The 18,725-nt window shown below is 43.8% G+C and overlaps 1 protein-coding gene across 2 annotated transcripts in view; it reads left to right on the top strand.

Moving 5' to 3' along the window:
• Positions 1 to 206: 206 nt before the first annotated feature.
• Positions 207 to 18,725, top strand: part of LOC139373672 (Rap guanine nucleotide exchange factor (GEF) 5a) — a 73,598-nt gene continuing 55,079 nt past the window's right edge. The window contains exons 1-6 of one of the 2 annotated variants that reach the window (XM_071114506.1): positions 207 to 551; positions 7,744 to 7,794; positions 8,484 to 8,590; positions 16,445 to 16,566; positions 16,643 to 16,805; positions 18,635 to 18,719. In XM_071114506.1, coding sequence (XP_070970607.1) covers positions 396 to 551; positions 7,744 to 7,794; positions 8,484 to 8,590; positions 16,445 to 16,566; positions 16,643 to 16,805; positions 18,635 to 18,719 — 684 coding nt within the window. In that variant the 5' untranslated portion in view covers positions 207 to 395. The remainder of the gene's footprint in view (positions 552 to 7,743; positions 7,795 to 8,483; positions 8,591 to 16,444; positions 16,567 to 16,642; positions 16,806 to 18,634; positions 18,720 to 18,725) is intronic. The other variant, XM_071114507.1, reaches the window with a different exon arrangement.

The raw sequence follows: 18,725 nt of genomic DNA, 5'->3' as shown, positions 1-18,725 counted from the left end.
TAAATGTGTTAATATTATCAAGATTTATCTAATTCGGATTTTAAAAAACGGGGATATGTTAAATCGAAAATGTATTGAATGTTTAGCAAGGTGCTACGACTCCTCTACGTCTGACAGATGGAAATTATGCAATGATGTTCTTCTGCACCTGCAAGTCCCCCTCCTCTGCACACACACATAACACATTGATAGTACAAGGGAGGAGGACATTCGGGTGGAGCAGCGTTGCGTGCTGCAGCGGATACTCTAGGTCGTTAACGCGCGCGGTTCGTCTGTTGCAGAACAGGTGTAGGTCGGTGTGTGTGTGAATAAGAGAGGCGACAATGAGCCGTAGCTGGTGTGTCTGTGTGTGAGAGGAGCAGGAGTAGAAGAGAGAAAGAGAGAGACAGACAGACATGGAGGACTCTGAGTCCGGTGGAGAAGATGGTATGGTCGGCGGCTGGCGGTGGAATAACCGAAACACCGGAGCTCGAGACCAGACTCAGCTAAGGCAGAAGATCCGGGATTTACCGGGACTGTTGAAACATGGACTGCACCTAAGGAAGAAAAGCGTGAGTATCGACAGAAAAATGTCCCTTCCGTGTGTGTGTTTTGGTTATTCTTTGCCGTCGAGTTACCTCCTATCTCTGTCACGATTCACCTAGATGTGCTGTTGTTCCACACACGACCTCACTGTACCACCGTGTGTGTACGCTCGTGCTCTACAGGCTCCCGCCATTCATTGGTTACGTCCAGAATGTGTTTTTAGATGCCGTACCTATGCAGTAGCCAAGGCAACACGTCTTGGTCCAGTCTTGAATCAGTTTCACCAGAGATGTTACTTGCCCATTCATGTAGCCTACTGTAATGCCCCCTTGGATTCTAGGGAGCGAATATGTTATCTGACAATGACAGTGGTACTAAAGGTGTTTCTCAACTCTCCTCAAGTGAGTGTATGTTAGTGTATATGTTGAAGCGTGAAGGTATGGTAGCTCTGCTAAGACCTGTCCTGGAGGAGGGAAGGACACACACCTAACCTACACACACAATAATAAAGAACTGAATGACTGTCCAAGGTGTGAGCCCAGGGTTTGAAGGAAAGGCTGTGAAGAGACTAAACAAGAGATTAGATCTGTCCTGACATGTTCAGCAATCTAATTAATAGTTGTATAACACAGATGAAAGCATAGAGATCTTGTGATGTATGTTTTAGAGGTGTTATCAGACAACAGCTGTAGTAGAAAGATCACAGTAGGAAGGTGTCAAGTGTGTGTTTGTCCTAAAGGGATGTTTTCATGAGTGTGTGGTTGATTTCATGTTTCCATTTTGACTCCCCTGTGTTACGGATTTTATTTTTATTTTTATTTCACCTTTATTTAACCAGGTAGGCTAGTTGAGAACAAGTTCTCATTTGCAACTGCGACCTGGCCAAGATAAGGCATAGCAGTGTGAACAGACAACACAGAGTTACACATGGAGTAAACAATTAACAAGTCAATAACACAGTAGAAAAAAGGGGAGTCTATATATACATTGTGTGCAAAAGGCATGAGAAGGTAGGCAAATAATTACAATTATGCAGATTAACACTGGAGTGATAAATGATCAGATGGTTATGTACAGGTAGAGATTGGTGTGCAAAAGAGCAGAAAAATAAAAATAAATAAATAAAAACAGTATGGGGATGAGGTAGGTGAAAATGGGTGGGCTATTTACCAATAGACTATGTACAGCTGCAGCGATCGGTTAGCTGCTCGGATAGCAGATGTTTGAAGTTGGTGAGGGAGATAAAAGTCTCCAACTTCAGCGATTTTTGCAATTCGTTCCAGTCACAGGCAGCAGAGAACTGGAACGAAAGGCGGCCAAATGAGGTGTTGGCTTTAGGGATGATCAGTGAGATACACCTGCTGGAGCGCGTGCTACGGATGGGTGTTGCCATCGTAACCAGTGAACTGAGATAAGGCGGAGCTTTACCTAGCATGGACTTGTAGATGACCTGGAGCCAGTGGGTCTGGCGACGAATATGTAGCGAGGGCCAGCCGACTAGAGCATACAAGTCGCAGTGGTGGGTGGTATAAGGTGCTTTAGTGACAAAACGGATGGCACTGTGATAAACTGCATCCAGTTTGCTGAGTAGAGTGTTGGAAGCAATTTTGTAGATGACGTCGCCGAAGTCGAGGATCGGTAGGATAGTCAGTTTTACTAGGGTAAGTTTGGCGGCGTGAGTGAAGGAAGCTTTGTTGCGGAATAGAAAGCCGACTCTTGATTTGATTTTCGATTGGAGATGTTTGATATGGGTCTGGAAGGAGAGTTTAGAGTCTAGCCAGACACCTAGGTACTTATAGATGTCCACATATTCAAGGTCGGAACCATCCAGGGTGGTGATGCTGGTCAGGCGTGCGGGTGCAGGCAGCGAACGGTTGAAAAGCATGCATTTGGTTTTACTAGCGTTTAAGAGCAGTTGGAGGCCACGGAAGGAGTGCTGTATGGCATTGAAGCTCGTTTGGAGGTTAGATAGCACAGTGTCCAAGGACGGGCCGGAAGTATATAGAATGGTGTCGTCTGCGTAGAGGTGGATCAGGGAATCGCCCGCAGCATGAGAAACATCATTGATATATACAGAGAAAAGAGTCGGCCCGAGAATTGAACCCTGTGGCACCCCCATAGAGACTGCCAGAGGACCGGACAGCATGCCCTCCGATTTGACACACTGAACTCTGTCTGCAAAGTAATTGGTGAACCAGGCAAGGCAGTCATCCGAAAAACCGAGGCTACTGAGTCTGCCGATAAGAATACGGTGATTGACAGAGTCGAAAGCCTTGGCAAGGTCTATGAAGACGGCTGCACAGTACTGTCTTTTATCGATGGCGGTTATGATATCGTTTAGTACCTTGAGCGTGGCTGAGGTACACCCGTGACCGGCTCGGAAACCAGATTGCACAGCGGAGAAGGTACGGTGGGATTCAAGATGGTCAGTGACCTGTTTGTTGACTTGGCTTTCGAAGACCTTAGATAGGCAGGGCAGGATGGATATAGGTCTGTAACAGTTTGGGTCCAGGGTGTCGCCCCCTTTGAAGAGGGGGATGACTGCGGCAGCTTTCCAATCCTTGGGGATCTCAGACGATATGAAAGAGAGGTTGAACAGGCTGGTAATAGGGGTTGCGACAATGGCGGCGGATAGTTTCAGGAATAGAGGGTCCAGATTGTCCAGCCCAGCTGATTTGTACGGGTCCAGGTTTTGCAGCTCTTTCAGGACATCTGCCATCTGGATTTGGGTAAAGGAGAACCTGGAGAGGCTTGGGCGAGTAGCTGCGGGGGGGGGGGAGCTGTTGTCCGAGGTTGGAGTAGCCAGGCGGAAGGCGTGGCCAGCCGTTGAGAAATGCTTGTTGAAGTTTTCGATAATCATGGATTTATCGGTGGTGACCATGTTACCTAGTCTCAGTGCAGTGGGCAGAGAGCAACACAAGATGAGTTTGTGTGTGTGTGCCCAGTGTATGTATTAGAGGTCTTCATGGGTCACCCAAGACCCGAACCAGGACCTGAGCAGGTCCAAAATACAAACTTTTCCCTTGGGTCGGGTCCTGTTTGATTGTCATCAGGTCTCGGGTTTATGTAACTACAGCTGATAGAGCCGTGGTCAGGTCCAGTCGGGTCTGCATAGCCTATAGCATATTTATTTTATGCTAATTGCGGCTCCATGTGTGCATCTGCATGTTGATTTTGTCTATCCCCACCAGATGCTTTCCATGGCACGCAGGTTAAAATACCAAAACCAACTGTGAACCAACTATATTCATTTGGGGACAGGTTGAAACACACACAAAACATTCATGGATTTTTAGCTAATTTGTCCTTGGAGATAAACATTGGTTTGTTATTTTACCTGAAATGCATGTCCTTTTTTTGTTTGTTGCTGAGTCTTTGTAGAATTTTTACCCATGTTGAGACATACCAAATCGTATGTGCTCTACTCCAACAATTAATCCACAGATGAAAAGGGGAAACCTAGTTTGTTTTTACGGTACTGGGTACTGTCGCCGGACGCTCTGGATTGCAGAGGCGCACTCTAGGCCTGGTGCGTGGTGCCGGCACTGGTGGTACCGGGCTGGGGACACGCACCTCAGGGCGAGTGCGGGGAGGAGGAACAGGATGTACTGAACTCTGGAGGTGCACTTGAGGAAGAGTGCGAGGAGTAGGAACAGGACACACCGGGTTGTGAAAGTACACTGGAGACCTGGTGTGTATAGCCGGCATCAATTGTTCCGAAACTTTAACACGTTTCAGGATTAGTACGAGGAACTGACACAGGTGGCATCGGACAGCTAACACGCTCCTCAGGGGGAATGCCGTGCATACTATGCCAAACCAACAGCTCTCTCTCTCTTCACTCTCCTCCAATCTGTCCAATAACTCTTTGACAATCTCAGACGGGTTTCTGTGGCCTACCTCCCCAACATCGTTGCTGTCCTCTCTTACTTCGCTGTTCCTCCTGCGCTGTTTCCACCTGCCTCCATGGTAGGCGATCCTCTCCTGCCAAAATCTCCTCCCACGTCCATGATCCTTTACCGTCCAGTATTTCATCCCAGGTCAATTTTTCCACAAAGCGCTGTTCCTCCCTTTCACGCTGCTTGGTCCTGGTTTGGTGGGTTATTCTGTCATGTTCGTCATAACGAGGAGACCAAGGCACAGCGTGATAAGAATACATTCTTCTATTAATAAACAAAGACCATTTAACAAAGTAACAAAACAACCGTGATGCTATATAACACAAGTGCTGACATGCAACTACACATAGACAATAACCCACAAAACCAAAATGGAAAATGGCAACCTAAATAGGATCCCCAATCAGAGACAATGATAAACAGCTGCCTCTGATTGGGAACCAATTCAGGCCACCATAGACCTACATTTACCTAGACATACCAAAACCACATAGATATACAAAAACCCTAGACAAGTCGAAAACACACATACCCATCCTCGTCACACCCTGACCTGACCAAAATAATACAGAAAACATAGATAACTAAGGTCAGGGCGTGACAAATTTGTTAGCTTCTCCTTATTCAAGAATAACTTTCAACAAGAAGTTTCAAATTATCATTATCTGGTGAGTGGAACTGTGTTTTTTATTGCAGCAAGCTTGCTGTTGTTAGCCATATCTTTGAAAATATGTTTGTGAAACATTGTTGAAATTAAAGTGGAACTGACAGCATTTTAGCAATATTATTCATTATTCTTATTAAAATCTGTTCAGGAAGAATATGACATTTCCTGACAAGTGACCACTTAGATATGGTCATACTAAGGCATTTGTGGAAATTCTATAGCAATATAGCGTGGGAAAGCGGCCGTGCGTTTGGACAATTAATAGACACTGCAGTAAATAAAACCAAATAAACAATCTCTTATTCAGGACCGGAGTTTACACAGAACGATGTTGCACGTTCGTAAATTCATCAGTTGTTCTGCACTCTGGCATACTCAGATGAAAGTGCTCTGAAATCGGAGTAGATAGCCAGAGTGAATTTGCGAATACAAGAGATATGCTAACTGGATAACAGTCGTTCAAGTTCTTGCAAGCTAACCAAATGACACCTGCATCTCTAGCTGTTTATAGCCACTGAAAAACGATATAAGTTGGAAAAGTCAGTCGCTCACCCACTCCAATGGCATGACATGACATCCTCCTAGCAGCTAGCTAGCTATCTAGCTAATGTTAAGCTCCGTGTTTTTAGCTTGCTACATAAATAGATACGCTAGCCTGTTAGCCACATTATGACTGACTTGTGATCGTTGCCCTTGATATTTTGATTGTATTGACAATCCCAGCCTTAGTTACATCTGTGATTCACAACCTGATAGCAATATTTTTGGGTCTACCAAGAAATGTATTGGTGAATTATATGAATCATGCATTGAACAGCATCCATCTATCTGCCAACAATGCCTTAGTGCACGTCATGGAACGTTGAGTCAAATTGAACCTATTTTTAAAACCTCTTATAATTTTTTTTTTTTTAGCATAAACTGGGAATTTGATATTTTTAACTGATATTATGATTGTCTGTTTGTTTGATATCTGCAAAGTAGTTAAAACTCTGTCAGTTCCACTTTAAACTTTAGGTCACTGGTTACTTTGTTTGCTAAACATGAAATGTTTTTTGCAATGGGAAGTAATACTTGTACATTTTGATTGGGAAATGCTTAATGGTTGTGTTTTTGTGTTCTTATGATTGGGACCTATTGGATTATTATGAGTTTATGGACTGCTTTTCCTGTCTTTCCATCGGCCCTATGCAATGGTCTGTCTAATCTCTCTCCAGTTATTTTTCTTTCTTTCTCTCTCCCTCCATATTTCTCTCTGTCTGTCTGTCTGTCTGTCTGTCTGTCTGTCTGTCTGTCTGTCTGTCTGTCTGTCTGTCTGTCTGTCTGTCTGTCTGTCTGTCTGTCTGTCTGTCTGTCTGTCTGTCTGTCTGTCTGTCTGTCTGCCTGTCTGTCTGTCTGTCTGTCTGTCTGTCTAATCTCTCCAGTTCTTTTTCTTTCTTTCTCTCTCCCTCCATATTTCTCTCTTGCTCTCTCTCCTGTTTACCTCTCTCCTGTTCTTTCTGTCAGTAGTGGCCTCTGCTTTCTATCCTGTCCAGGAGGAGATGAGGTGTGTGTGTGAGAGGGGATATGCACTAGTGATGGGTAATGACATCACATCGGTTTGTATGAATAACATTGCAACTGTGTGGACTTCGACAGCTTTGTGAAGTTCAGACAATTGCTTGCTAATTGCCCGTTGGACCAAGTGTGAATGTTCTGTGGGCCTAACCTACCCAACCAGTTTGAATACAAAGAGAAGCCAGTTGATGGCGCATCAGCAGGCAGGTCAGTGGGCCTATGCTAAATTGAGTCTGTGAGAGGATTTTTTGCTTGCAGGAACAGTCATGTATGCTCTTTTACGTAATAGTGTAGGTTAACAGCAAGGATAAACCGATATTACAATATGCCTGGCTCATATCGATATCAAACAATATCGATATATTGAATTATCAATATTGGTAACAAACTGGTTTCTTTTTTTAAATTTTTTATTTATTTTTTTGGAATTTTACCCCTTTTTCTCCCCAATTTCGTAGTATCCAATTGTTGTAGTAGCTACTATCTTGTCTCATCGCTACAACTCCCGTACGGGCTCGGGAGAGACGAAGGTTGAAAGTCATGCGTCCTCTGATACACAACCAACCAAGCCGCTGCTTCTTTAACACAGCGCACATCCAACCCGGAAGCCAGCCGCACCAATGCGCCGGAGGAAACACCGTGCACCTGGCCACCTTGGTTAGCGCACACTGCGCCCAGCCCGCCACAGGAGTCGCTGGTGCGCGATGAGACAAGGACACCCCTACCGACCAAGCCCTCCCTAACCCGGGCGACGCTAGGCCAATTGTGCGTCGCCCCACGGACCTCCCGGTCGCGGCCGGTTACGACAGAGCCTGGGCGTGAACCCAGGGCACAGCTGGCACAAACTGGTTTCTTATGTCTCTGTCCAAAGGGGAAATATGATGAAGAAGTGGAGGTGGGGGTAGAAGACTGTCTTTTCTCCTTCTCTGTCAGGAGAGAGACGGAGGGATGGAGACAGATGTAGACAGATTATAGATCTGTACATAGTTTGTAGGCTGCATTTCATGCTCTACTTCTCTCCTAACCCAAACATTGTCTGGAAATGTGTGGTTTAATACTGTGTGTTCTGACTGTGTTTTGATTGTGTCTCGATAGCAGTCACCGGATACCATCCCCGGACCCAGCACCAGCCCTACTGTTCACAAGGTACACACACTCTCACACAGAGACATACACACACATGCATGCATAGGTTATGAAACGTCAGCAAATAAAGAATGTTTGTGTCTCACCAAACAGAGATGGCGTGACTTCATAGTCAAATACATATTGGTCAAATACATACTTTATGTCAAATACTTTGTTTTAGTGCTCTTTTCTTGATTTCATTTGGATTAGTACGATGGAATCTCTAGAATAGTCCCAAAAGTACAAAATCCCCTCGCCTTTACACCTCAAATATTTGGAAGTAGGCTATTTGACATTATGTAGGGGACTTCAACCCTGTTCCTGGAGAGCTACCCTGCTGCAGGTTTTCGCTCCAACCCCAGTTGTAACTAACCTGGTACAGTTTATTAACCAGCTCATTATTAGAATCAGGTGTGCTAGATTAGGGTTGGAGTGGACGGTTGCTCTCCAGGAATAGGGTTGGAGAATCCTGATATAGATAGTACTTGACCCAAGTTAAAATGGTGACGTCATAGTTTCACCTAGCCTCTGTTTCACCTACATGTTTTGTTTCAATATTAATAGTTACACTGATATCACAGAGTTCTCTTGTGTCAACACACACACACACACACACACACACACACACACACACACACACACACAGAGAGAAACACGTCTGTGAAAACAACTATGTATTATTTGACTCACGTGTGTATGTTTGTCAGTCCTGCTCCCAGAGTTTCCCGTGTGCAGGGCGTGCTGTGAGGAATGCGTTCCTGTCTCATGGTCCGTACCCTGCTAAAGACAAGATTCACCTCGCCAGGATCATAAGGTGTGAATCTTTGAGTGTGTGAGTGTGATAGACATAGAGAGAAACAGAGAGAGAGTCAGTGTGATAGACATAGAGAGAAACATGGAGAGAGTCAGTGTGATAGACATAGAGAGAAACATGGAGAGAGTCAGTGTGATAGACATAGAGAGAAACATGGAGAGAGTCAGTGTGATAGACAGAGAGAGAGTCAGTGTGATAGACATAGAGAGAAACAGAGAGAGAGAGAGTCAGTGTGATAGACATAGAGAGAAACAGAGAGATAGTCAGTGTGATACACAGAGAGAAACAGAGAGAGAGTCAGGGTGATAGACATAGAGAGAGAGTCAGTGTGATAGACAGAGAGAGAGCCAGTGTGATAGACATAGAGAGAGCCAGTGTGATAGACATAGAGAGAGTCAGTGTGATAGACATAGAGAGAGCCAGTGTGATAGACATAGAGAGAGCCAGTGTGATAGACATAGAGAGAGTCAGTGTGATAGACATAGAGAGAGTCAGTGTGATCGACATAGAGAGAGCCAGTGTGATAGACATAGAGAGAGCCAGTGTGATAGACATAGAGAGAGCCAGTGTGATAGACATAGAGAGAAACAGAGAGAGTCAGTGCGATAGACATAGAGAGAAACAGAGAAATAGTCAGGGTGATAGACATAGAGAGAAACAGAGAGAGAGCCAGTGTGATAGACATGGAGAGAGTCAGTGTGATAGACATAGAGAGAAACAGAGAAATAGTCAGGGTGATAGACATAGAGAGAAACAGAGAGAGTTAGTGTGATAGACATAGAGAGAGCCAGTGTGATAGACATCGAGAGAAACAGAGAGAGTCAGTGTGATAGACATAGAGAGAGTCAGTGTGATAGACATAGAGAGAGTCAGTGTGATAGACATAGAGAGAGCCAGTGTGATAGACATAGAGAGAGCCAGTGTGATAGACATAGAGAGAGCCAGTGTGATAGACATAGAGAGAGTCAGTGTGATAGACATACAGAGAGAGAGAGAGAGAGTCAGTGTGATAGACATAGAGAGAAACAGAGAGAGTCAGTGTGATAGACATAGAGAGAAACAGAGAGAGAGTCAGTGTGATAGACATAGAGAGAAACAGAGAGTCAGTGTGATAGACATAGATAAACAGAGAGAGTCAGTGTGATAGACATAGAGAGAGAGTCAGTGTGATAGACATAGAGAGAAACAGAGAGAGAGTCAGTGTGATAAACATAGAGAGAAACAGAGAGTGAGTCAGTCTGATAGACATAGAGAGAAACAGAGAGAGAGTCAGTGTGATAGATATAGAGAGAAACAGAGAGAGTCAGTGTGATAGACATAGAGAGAAACAGAGAGAGAGTCAGTGTGATAGACATAGAGAGAAACAGAGAGTGAGTCAGTCTGATAGACATAGAGAGAAACAGAGAGAGAGTCAGTGTGATAGATATAGAGAGAAACAGAGAGAGTCAGTGTGATAGACATAGAGAGAAACAGAGAGTGAGTCAGTGTGATAGACATAGAGAGAAACAGAGAGTGAGTCAGTGTGATAGACATAGAGAGAAACAGAGAGTCAGTATGATAGACAGAGAGAAACAGAGAGAGTCAGTATGATAGACATAGAGAGAAACAGAGAGAGAGTCGGTGTGATAGACATAGAGAGAAACAGAGAGTGAGTCAGTGTGATAGACATAGAGAGAAACAGAGAGTGAGTCAGTGTGATAGACATAGAGAGAAACAGAGAGTCAGTATGATAGACAGAGAGAAACAGAGAGAGTCAGTATGATAGACATAGAGAGAAACAGAGAGAGAGTCAGTGTGATAGACATAGAGAGAAACAGAGAGTGAGTCAGTGTGATAGACATAGAGAGAAACAGAGAGTCAGTATGATAGACATAGAGAGAAACAGAGAGAGAGTCAGTGTGATAGACATAGAGAGAAACAGAGAGTGAGTCAGTGTGATAGACATAGAGAGAAACAGAGAGTCAGTATGATAGACAGAGAGAAACAGAGAGAGTGGGAGTGTTTTTGTTGCTGTTGAATTATGTTTAGTTCTAAAACTGATGATGTATGTCCTTCGTTGTAGCCTTGTGCAGCTGCTTAGTGTCACCATGGCAACACTAAACTCGGGTCCTTGAGTTTGCTCCACAGTTGCCAGAAAAAGTGCTGACAATGTGAAATGATGCCAGCAGCAGCATCCCACTGCTGACTTGCCTCTGAAGCGTAGAAGGGTTGATTCCTGGATGGGAGGCCAGATGCTGCTGGAAGTGTTATTGGAGGGCCATTACGAGGCACTCTTTCCTCTGGTCATAATTATATATATATCCCAGGGCAGTGCTTGGGGACGTAACCCTGTGTAGGGTGCCGTCTTTTGGATGGGACTTTAAATGGGTGTCCTGACTCAGTGGTCACAAAAAAATCCCATGGGACTTATCGTAAGAGTAGGGGGGTTAACCCCGGTGTCCTGGCTAAATTCTCAATCTGTCCCTCATACCATCATGGCCACCTAATCATCCCCGGCTTCCAATTGGCTCATTCATCCCCCTCCTCTCCCCTGCAACTATTCCCCAGGTCATTGCTGTAGATGAGACTGTGTTCTCAGTCAATTTACCTGGTAAAATAAATGGAAATATCTGATCCAGCGCAGTACGTTTTGGATTAGCATCGTGATGTGAAAAGGATAGAACTTTATTTTAAACTGAAGTTGCCATGGTGACATACAGTGCTGAGCGATCCATTCCAACAGAGTGCCCTGCTGAACACTAACTGCCATCTGAGGACACATCAATGTGTGTGTGTGCGTGTGTATTGATACTGTGTGCGTGCATATTGATACTGTTTGCGTGTGTATTGATACTGTGTGCGTGTGTATTGATACTGTTTGCGTGTGTATTGATACTGTGTGCGTGTGTATTGATACTGTGTGCGTGTGTATTGATACTGTGTGCGTGTGTATTGATACTGTGTGCGTGTGTATTGATACTGTTTGCGTGTGTATTGATACTGTGTGCGTGTGTATTGATACTGTTTGCGTGTGTATTGATACTGTGTGCGTGTGTATTGATACTGTGTGCGTGTGTATTGATACTGTTTGCGTGTGTATTGATACTGTGTGCGTGTGTATTGATACTGTGTGTGTGTGTATTGATACTGTGTGCATGTGTATTGATACTGTGTGCGTGTGTATTGATACTGTGTGCGTGTGTATTGATACTGTGTGCGTGTGTATTGATACTGTGTGTGTGTATTGATACTGTGTGCGTGTGTATTGATAGTGTGTGCGTGTGTATTGATACTGTGTGTGTCAGGATTTCGGTTATATACAGTACAACAAGTGTAGACTTTACAGTGAAGTCTTACCTCCCAACAGTGCGGAGTTAAAAAGTAAGACAAATATTTTCTAAATAAATAAAGGAAATAGTAACACAATAAAAACAATAACAAGGCTATTCACAAGGAGTACCAGTACCAAGTCAATGTGCAGGGGTACGAGGTAGTTGAGGTAAATTAGGTAATATGTGGGTAGGGGTAAAAGTGACTAGGCAATCAGGACATACACTATATGTACAAAAGTATGTGGATACCTCTTCAAATTAGTGGATTTGGCTATTTCATCTCGTTGCTGACAGGTGTACAAAATTTAGAACACAGCCATGCAATCTCCATAGACAAACATTGGCAGTAGAATGGTCTTACTGAAGAGCTCATTGACTTTCAACATGACACCGTCACAGGATGCCACCTTTCCAACAAGTCAGTTCTTCAAATTTCTGCTAAGCTAGAGCTTCCCCTGTCAACTGTAAGTGCTGTTATTGTGAAGTGGAAATGTCTAGGAGCAACAACGGATCAGCCGCGAAGTGGCAGGCCACACAAGCTCATAGAACGGGACAGCTGAAGCGCGTTGCGCCTGTCCTCGGTTGCAACACTCACTACCAAGTTACAAACTGCCTCTGGAAGCAACGTCAGCACAAAAACTGTTAGTCAGTGCTTCATGAAATGTGTTTCCATGGCTGAGCAGCCAAACACAAGCCTAAGATCACCATGCTCAATGCCAAGTGTCGTGTGGAGTGGTGTAAAGGTCGCCGCCATTGGACTCAGTGGAAACACGTTCTCTAGAGCAGGCATTCCCAAACTGGGGTACGTACGCGCAATGCCGTTGGGGGTACGCCAAATAAAAATGTGATTCACATTTATTTTTTTTTATAATAATAATAAAAAATAGGTCTTCACGATTTCAAACAGTCCATTTATATTTTCCAACGGGGCTATACATTTGAGTGAGGTTTTTGTCTCACCTGAGTAGCCTCGTTTCACTGCCCCCCCCCAAAATTAAACCATATAGTGTTCAGCGAAATAACAACACAATATCAAATACAGGTAGCCTAGTCAAAAAATTAACATCCAATCACATTAACTGTTACTCTCTCACAGGAAACCTTCACTCTTGCGCAGACATTTAGAAACTAAACATGACAATTTGAAAAATTGAAGCGTCCACAATAGTATTGGGCTTGCCTGTTCTAACCACTCGGTAGCTCACCATATCAATAGTATTGGGCTTGCCTGTTCTACCCACTAGGTAGCTCACCATATCAATAGTATTGGGCTTGCCTGTTCTAACCACTCGGTAGCTCACCATATCAATAGTATTGGGCTTGCCTGTTCTAACCACTCGGTAGCTCACCATATCAATAGTATTGGGCTTGCCTGTTCTAACCACTAGGCTACCTGCCCCCCCCCCCCCAGTGGAAGACATCCTCTTCTGCAAACCACTGGAAATCAAGACAACAGGAGAGGATATTTTTAAAGTACTGGGCAGCTTTGTGACGTCAAATGGACTTTGGTGGTCAAGATGTGTTGGTATCTGTACTGCTGGCACAAAAGCCATGACAGGGAGACATAGTGGAGTGGTAACGCAAGCAGTTGCTCCCGACATCACTTGGGTACACTGCAGCATCCACCGAGAGGCTCTTGGGTACACTGCAGCATCCACCGAGAGGCTCTTGGGTACACTGCAGCATCCACTGAGCGGCTCTTACTGCCAAGGGAATGACTGACAGCTTGAAAGACATTTTGGACACTACAGTGAAAATGGTTAACTTTGTTAAAGCAAGGCTCCTGAATTCTTGTGTATTTTCTGCATAATGCAATGATATGGGTAGCAACCATGTAACGCTTTTACAACATACAGAAGTGCGCTGGTTATCAAGGGGCAAAGTATTGACACGTTTTTTTGAATTGAGAAACGATCTTAAAGTTTTCTTTACTGTCCATAATTTTCACTTGTCTGACTGTTTGCATGATTATGAGTTTCTCACACGACTGGCCAGTCTGGGTGATGTTTTTTCTTGCCTGAATGATCTGAATCTAGGATTACAGTGATTCTTCTCAACTATATGCAATGTGAGGGACCAAATTGAGGCTATGATTAAGAAGTTGGAGCTATTTTCTGTCTGCATTAACAAGGACAACACACAGGTCTTTCCATCATTGTATGATTTTTTGTGTGCAAATTAACTCAAGCTTACGGACAATGTCAAATGTGATATAGCGAATGTCCTGATTGAGATGGGTCCGCAATTACATAGGTACTTTCCCGAAACGGACAAAACGAACATGAACGTTATCCCTTTCATGCCCTGCCTCCAGTCCACTTACCGATATCTGAACAAGAGAGCCTCATTGAAATTGCAACAAGCGGTTCTGTGAAAATTGAATTTAATCAGAAGCTACTGTCAGATTTTTGGATAGGGCTGCGCTTAGAGTTTCTTGCCTTGGCAAATGATTAAGACACTGATGCTATTTGCAAACACGTACCTATGTGAGAGTGGATTCTCGGCCCTCACTAGCATTAAAACTAAATGCAGGCACAGACTGTGTGTGGACAATGATTTAAGACTGAGACTCTCTCCAATGCAGCCCAACATTGCAGAGTTATGTGCATTCTTTCAAGCACACCCTTCTCATTAACCTGTGGTGAGTTATTCACAATTTTTGATGAACAAAATATGCTTTTATATGTAGATGGTTAAATAAATAGCAAAATTATTGATTATTATAATATTATTATTTGTGCCCTGGTCCTATAAGAGCTATTTGTCACTTCCCACGAGCCGGGTTGTGACAAACTCACACTCATTCTTATGTGTAATAAATGTATTGTGTAGTGTGTGTGTGGCAGGCTACAATGATGGGAAAAACATTTGAGAGTGCGCTGACCCTGGTGCTAGAGGGGGTACGCAGATGGAGGTTGAAAGTTTGAAGGGGTACGGGAATTACTCTTCACCATCTGGCAGTCCGATGGATGAATCTGTGTTTGATGGATGCCAGGAGAATGCTATCTGTCCCAATGCATAGTGCCAACTGTAAGGTTTGGTAGAGGTGGAATAATGCTTTGGGGCTGTTTTTCATGGTTCGGGCTAAGCCCTTTAGTTCCAGTGAAGAGAAATCTTAATGCTGCAGTATACAATGACATTCTAGATGATTCTGTGCTTCCAACTTTGTGCCAACAGTTTGGGGAAAGCCCTTTTCTGTATCAGCATGACAATATCCCCATGCACAAAGCGAGGTCCATACAGAAATGGTTTGTCAAGATCGGTGTGGAAGAACTTGACTGGTCTGCACCAAGCCCTGACCTTAACTCCTTCGAACACCTTTGGGATGAATTGGAACGCCGACTGCGAGCCAGGCCTAATCGCCCAACATCAGTGCTCAACCTCACTAATGGAAACAAGTCCCCGCAGCAACGTTCCAACATCTAGTGGAAAGCCTCCCCAGAAGAGTGGAGGCTGTTATAGCAGCAAAGGCGGGACCAGCTGTTCAGGGGCCTTTAGGTCACAGACTTGATGCTCCGGTACCGCTTGCTGTGCGGTAGCAGAGAGAACAGTCTATGACTTGAGTGGCTGGAGTCTTCCTCTGACACTGCCAGAGTAGAGGCCTGGACTATAGGCTATAATTTCTTCTTTCTTTGCACGGGAAAAACACATTTCATGCAATTCTAATACATGTGGGATATTTAATTGATTGATTGATTGATATTTAATTGAATTTTTTTTAAAATTTTACCTTTATTTAACTAGGCAAGTCAGTAAAGAACAAATTCTTATTTTCAATGACGGCCTAGGAACAGTGGGTTAACTGCCTGTTCAGGGGCAGAACGGCAGATTGGTACCTTGTCAGCTCGGGGATTTGAACTTGCAACCTTCCAGTTACTAGCCCAACGCTCTAACCACTAGGCTGTGACTGGAGACATTAGCAGAATCTATTTTAATTAGACAAATTCCAGGGTAGCCTACTCCGCTGACACTGACAAACAATCAATCACATCTATTTTGTCCAATAGGCCTATGAGAAGGGAAGACATGAATACAATATAACATCCATCTCAACTGGAGGAGGAAATGATTGTCCAAAAACAAACTTTTAAGTGGCACTGACCCAACAACGATAAAGAGTGGATGTGCGCACTCACCGGGGACATGGTCGATGTTCTCCACTGGTGCCGATAAGATACACTATAGGCCTATTGTTTTTTCGCTGAACTAAAATACTGATTAGAGTCTATTCATTGTCTTCTCTTTACAGCAATAGCCATTTGCTTTCCAACTATTTTTTCCCTCGATTGAATCTGTATGCTGTGTGTGGGATAAATAAGATGCATAACCAATATACTCACACGCCACGAAATAATGCAAATAGACCGATAAGCATGACCGGTCCAATGTATTTACATCAATTAATAAGCACAAAAGCATTATTTTTTTTCTTCTCCCGGACAATTTTATTTAACGTCTTTTCATTTTTTTTATGGCCAAAAGCCGGCTATTACCAGCTAACGGAAACCCCGGTGTGTGTGTGGGTGTGTGTGTGTGTGTCCAGGCGGAGCTACGTGGGTGTAGAGCTGGTCCAGTGGCTGTGTGAGCAGTGTGTGTACGTGCGCTGTCGGAGTATGGCCGTGCGCGTCTGGCAGGTCCTACTGGAGCTAGGCATCCTACTGTCTGGTGAGTATATACACACACACACACTTTTCTTCTTACCCTGGCATTTCATCTGAGTCTATCTGTGTGTGTGTTTCAGTGGACCAGCGTGTGGTGTTTGGGGACTCTAACTCCTACTACCAGTTCAGCTTTGAGGAGTGTGAGTCTGCAGCCTGCGAGTTCTGCGGCCTGGAGAAGGAGGCGTGGCCAGAGGCTGTTAGGCTCCTCCTACAGCTCGTCCCATACGTCCAGTTCAGAACTGGGTAATTGTGTGGGAACGTGTGTGTGAACGTGACCCAGTGTTGCCTGTGTGTTCCATGACCATCACCGTGTGTGTGTGTGTGTGTGAGTGTGTTATAAGAGACACACATACACCAGGACATAAATGAAAGCAGTGTTCCAACTCTTGACAAGATTCATCTCTAATCTCGCTACATATTGTTAATCCCTTAGACAGACAGACAGACACATCTCTTCAATAGACTCTCTCTTTATAGCTGAAGCTGGGTCCGTGTTGGGAGGGGGGGGTGTTCCGAGTGTCACACAGAATTCCAGTTCCCTCTGATAGAATTCCAACTCGTCCGTGTGGCATTCCAACTGAGCTTGCTACTGAACTCAATATGTCACTCAGAGAGAGGAAGAATGGGAGAGAGGAGAGCGAACTGGAGAGAGAGGGGAAAAACAGGGGGAGCGAGAGAAATGATAACTTCCGACGACAGAGAATAGGGAGGCACAAAGACAGAGAGGGAGAGATAATCTCTAACCACCCCTTCGTCTACTCCCCTCTCCTTGTCCTCTTCTGTGTAGTCAGGAGGTCGAGCTGGAAGGAGGGAGGGAGGGAAAGGGAGAGTGTGATGCCATCACTATCTGTCCTGCTACTGCATCCATCATGGTTTATCAGATCACACGCTCTCCCGCACACACATCCACGCACACATGCACACACACACTCTTTCTCCTTCGCAACTGAAGCCACAGAAAAAATGTAAATGATATGCAAATTATTCTGGGAACAGTGGGAAGGTGTGTGTGTGATAGAGAGAGAGGGACTGTAGTATACAAAATGTGTCTTCTAAAAGACAACACATTACATCAGAGACCTGAGGGCACTTTTTCTGCTGCTAAAGAGATTAGTTTACCCTAAAACACTGTTCTGTTGATATACACACACACACACACACACACACACAGAAAAAACATGTACGCACAGAAGGAGGAAAAGAGAGGAGAGAACAAGGTCTTGTTTCCTGTTTAGATCCAGTAGCAGTCGAGGTGGCAGTAGAGGTACCAACAGAAAGACCACTAGAGCAGGGCTATTCAACTAGAGTGCCTTTAGAAAATATTCATAGCCCTTGACTTATTCCAAAATGTGTGTTGTTACAGCCTGAATTAAGAATGGATTCAATTGTTTCTCTCACCCATCTACACACAATACCCCATAATGACAAAGTGAAAACATGTTTTTAGAAATCTTAGCAAATTTATTGAAAATTAAGTACAGAAATATCTTATTTACATACAGTACCAGTCAAAAGTTTGGACACTTCTCATTAAAACATTTTTTTTTTGTGTGTGACTATTTTCTACATTGTAGAACAATAGTGACAATGTCAAAACTATGTAATAGCACAAATGGAATCATGTAGAAAATCTAAAAAGTGTTATTAAAATACATATGTTTAACTTTTAACTTTTTAACAAGGTACACCTGTTAATTGAAATGCATTCCAGGTGACTACCTCATGTAGCTGGTTGAGAGAATGCCAAGAGTGTGCAAAGCTGTCATCAAGGCAAAGGGTGGCTACTTTGAAGAATATAACATATATTTTGATTTGTTTAAAAAAAAATTGGTTACTACATGATTCCATATTTGTTATTTCATAGTTATGTCTTCACTATTTTTCTATAATGTAGAAAATAGTAAAAATAAAGAAAAACCCTCTGAGTGTGTTTTGACTGGTACTGTAAGTATTCACACACATGTTAGAATCACCTTCGGCAATATTCCTGGGTAATTCTCTTTGCACACCTGGATTGAACAATATTTGCACATTATAATTTTTTTTAAAGTGTGTGTGTGTGTGTGTTGTAGGTCTGAGGAGGACTCGGAGGGGAACAGAGATGTCTGCGGGGACAGCTTTCTCCAGATGAAAGCACTAGAGAGACTCACCTCCACGGTGTGT

The sequence above is a fragment of the Oncorhynchus clarkii genome, chromosome 18 (genome assembly GCF_045791955.1).
Source record: "Oncorhynchus clarkii lewisi isolate Uvic-CL-2024 chromosome 18, UVic_Ocla_1.0, whole genome shotgun sequence".
In the NCBI taxonomy this organism is placed as follows: domain Eukaryota; kingdom Metazoa; phylum Chordata; class Actinopteri; order Salmoniformes; family Salmonidae; genus Oncorhynchus; species Oncorhynchus clarkii.
The sequence above is the reverse complement of the archived record's forward strand: the minus strand, read 5'-3'. Positions and strand labels throughout refer to the sequence as shown.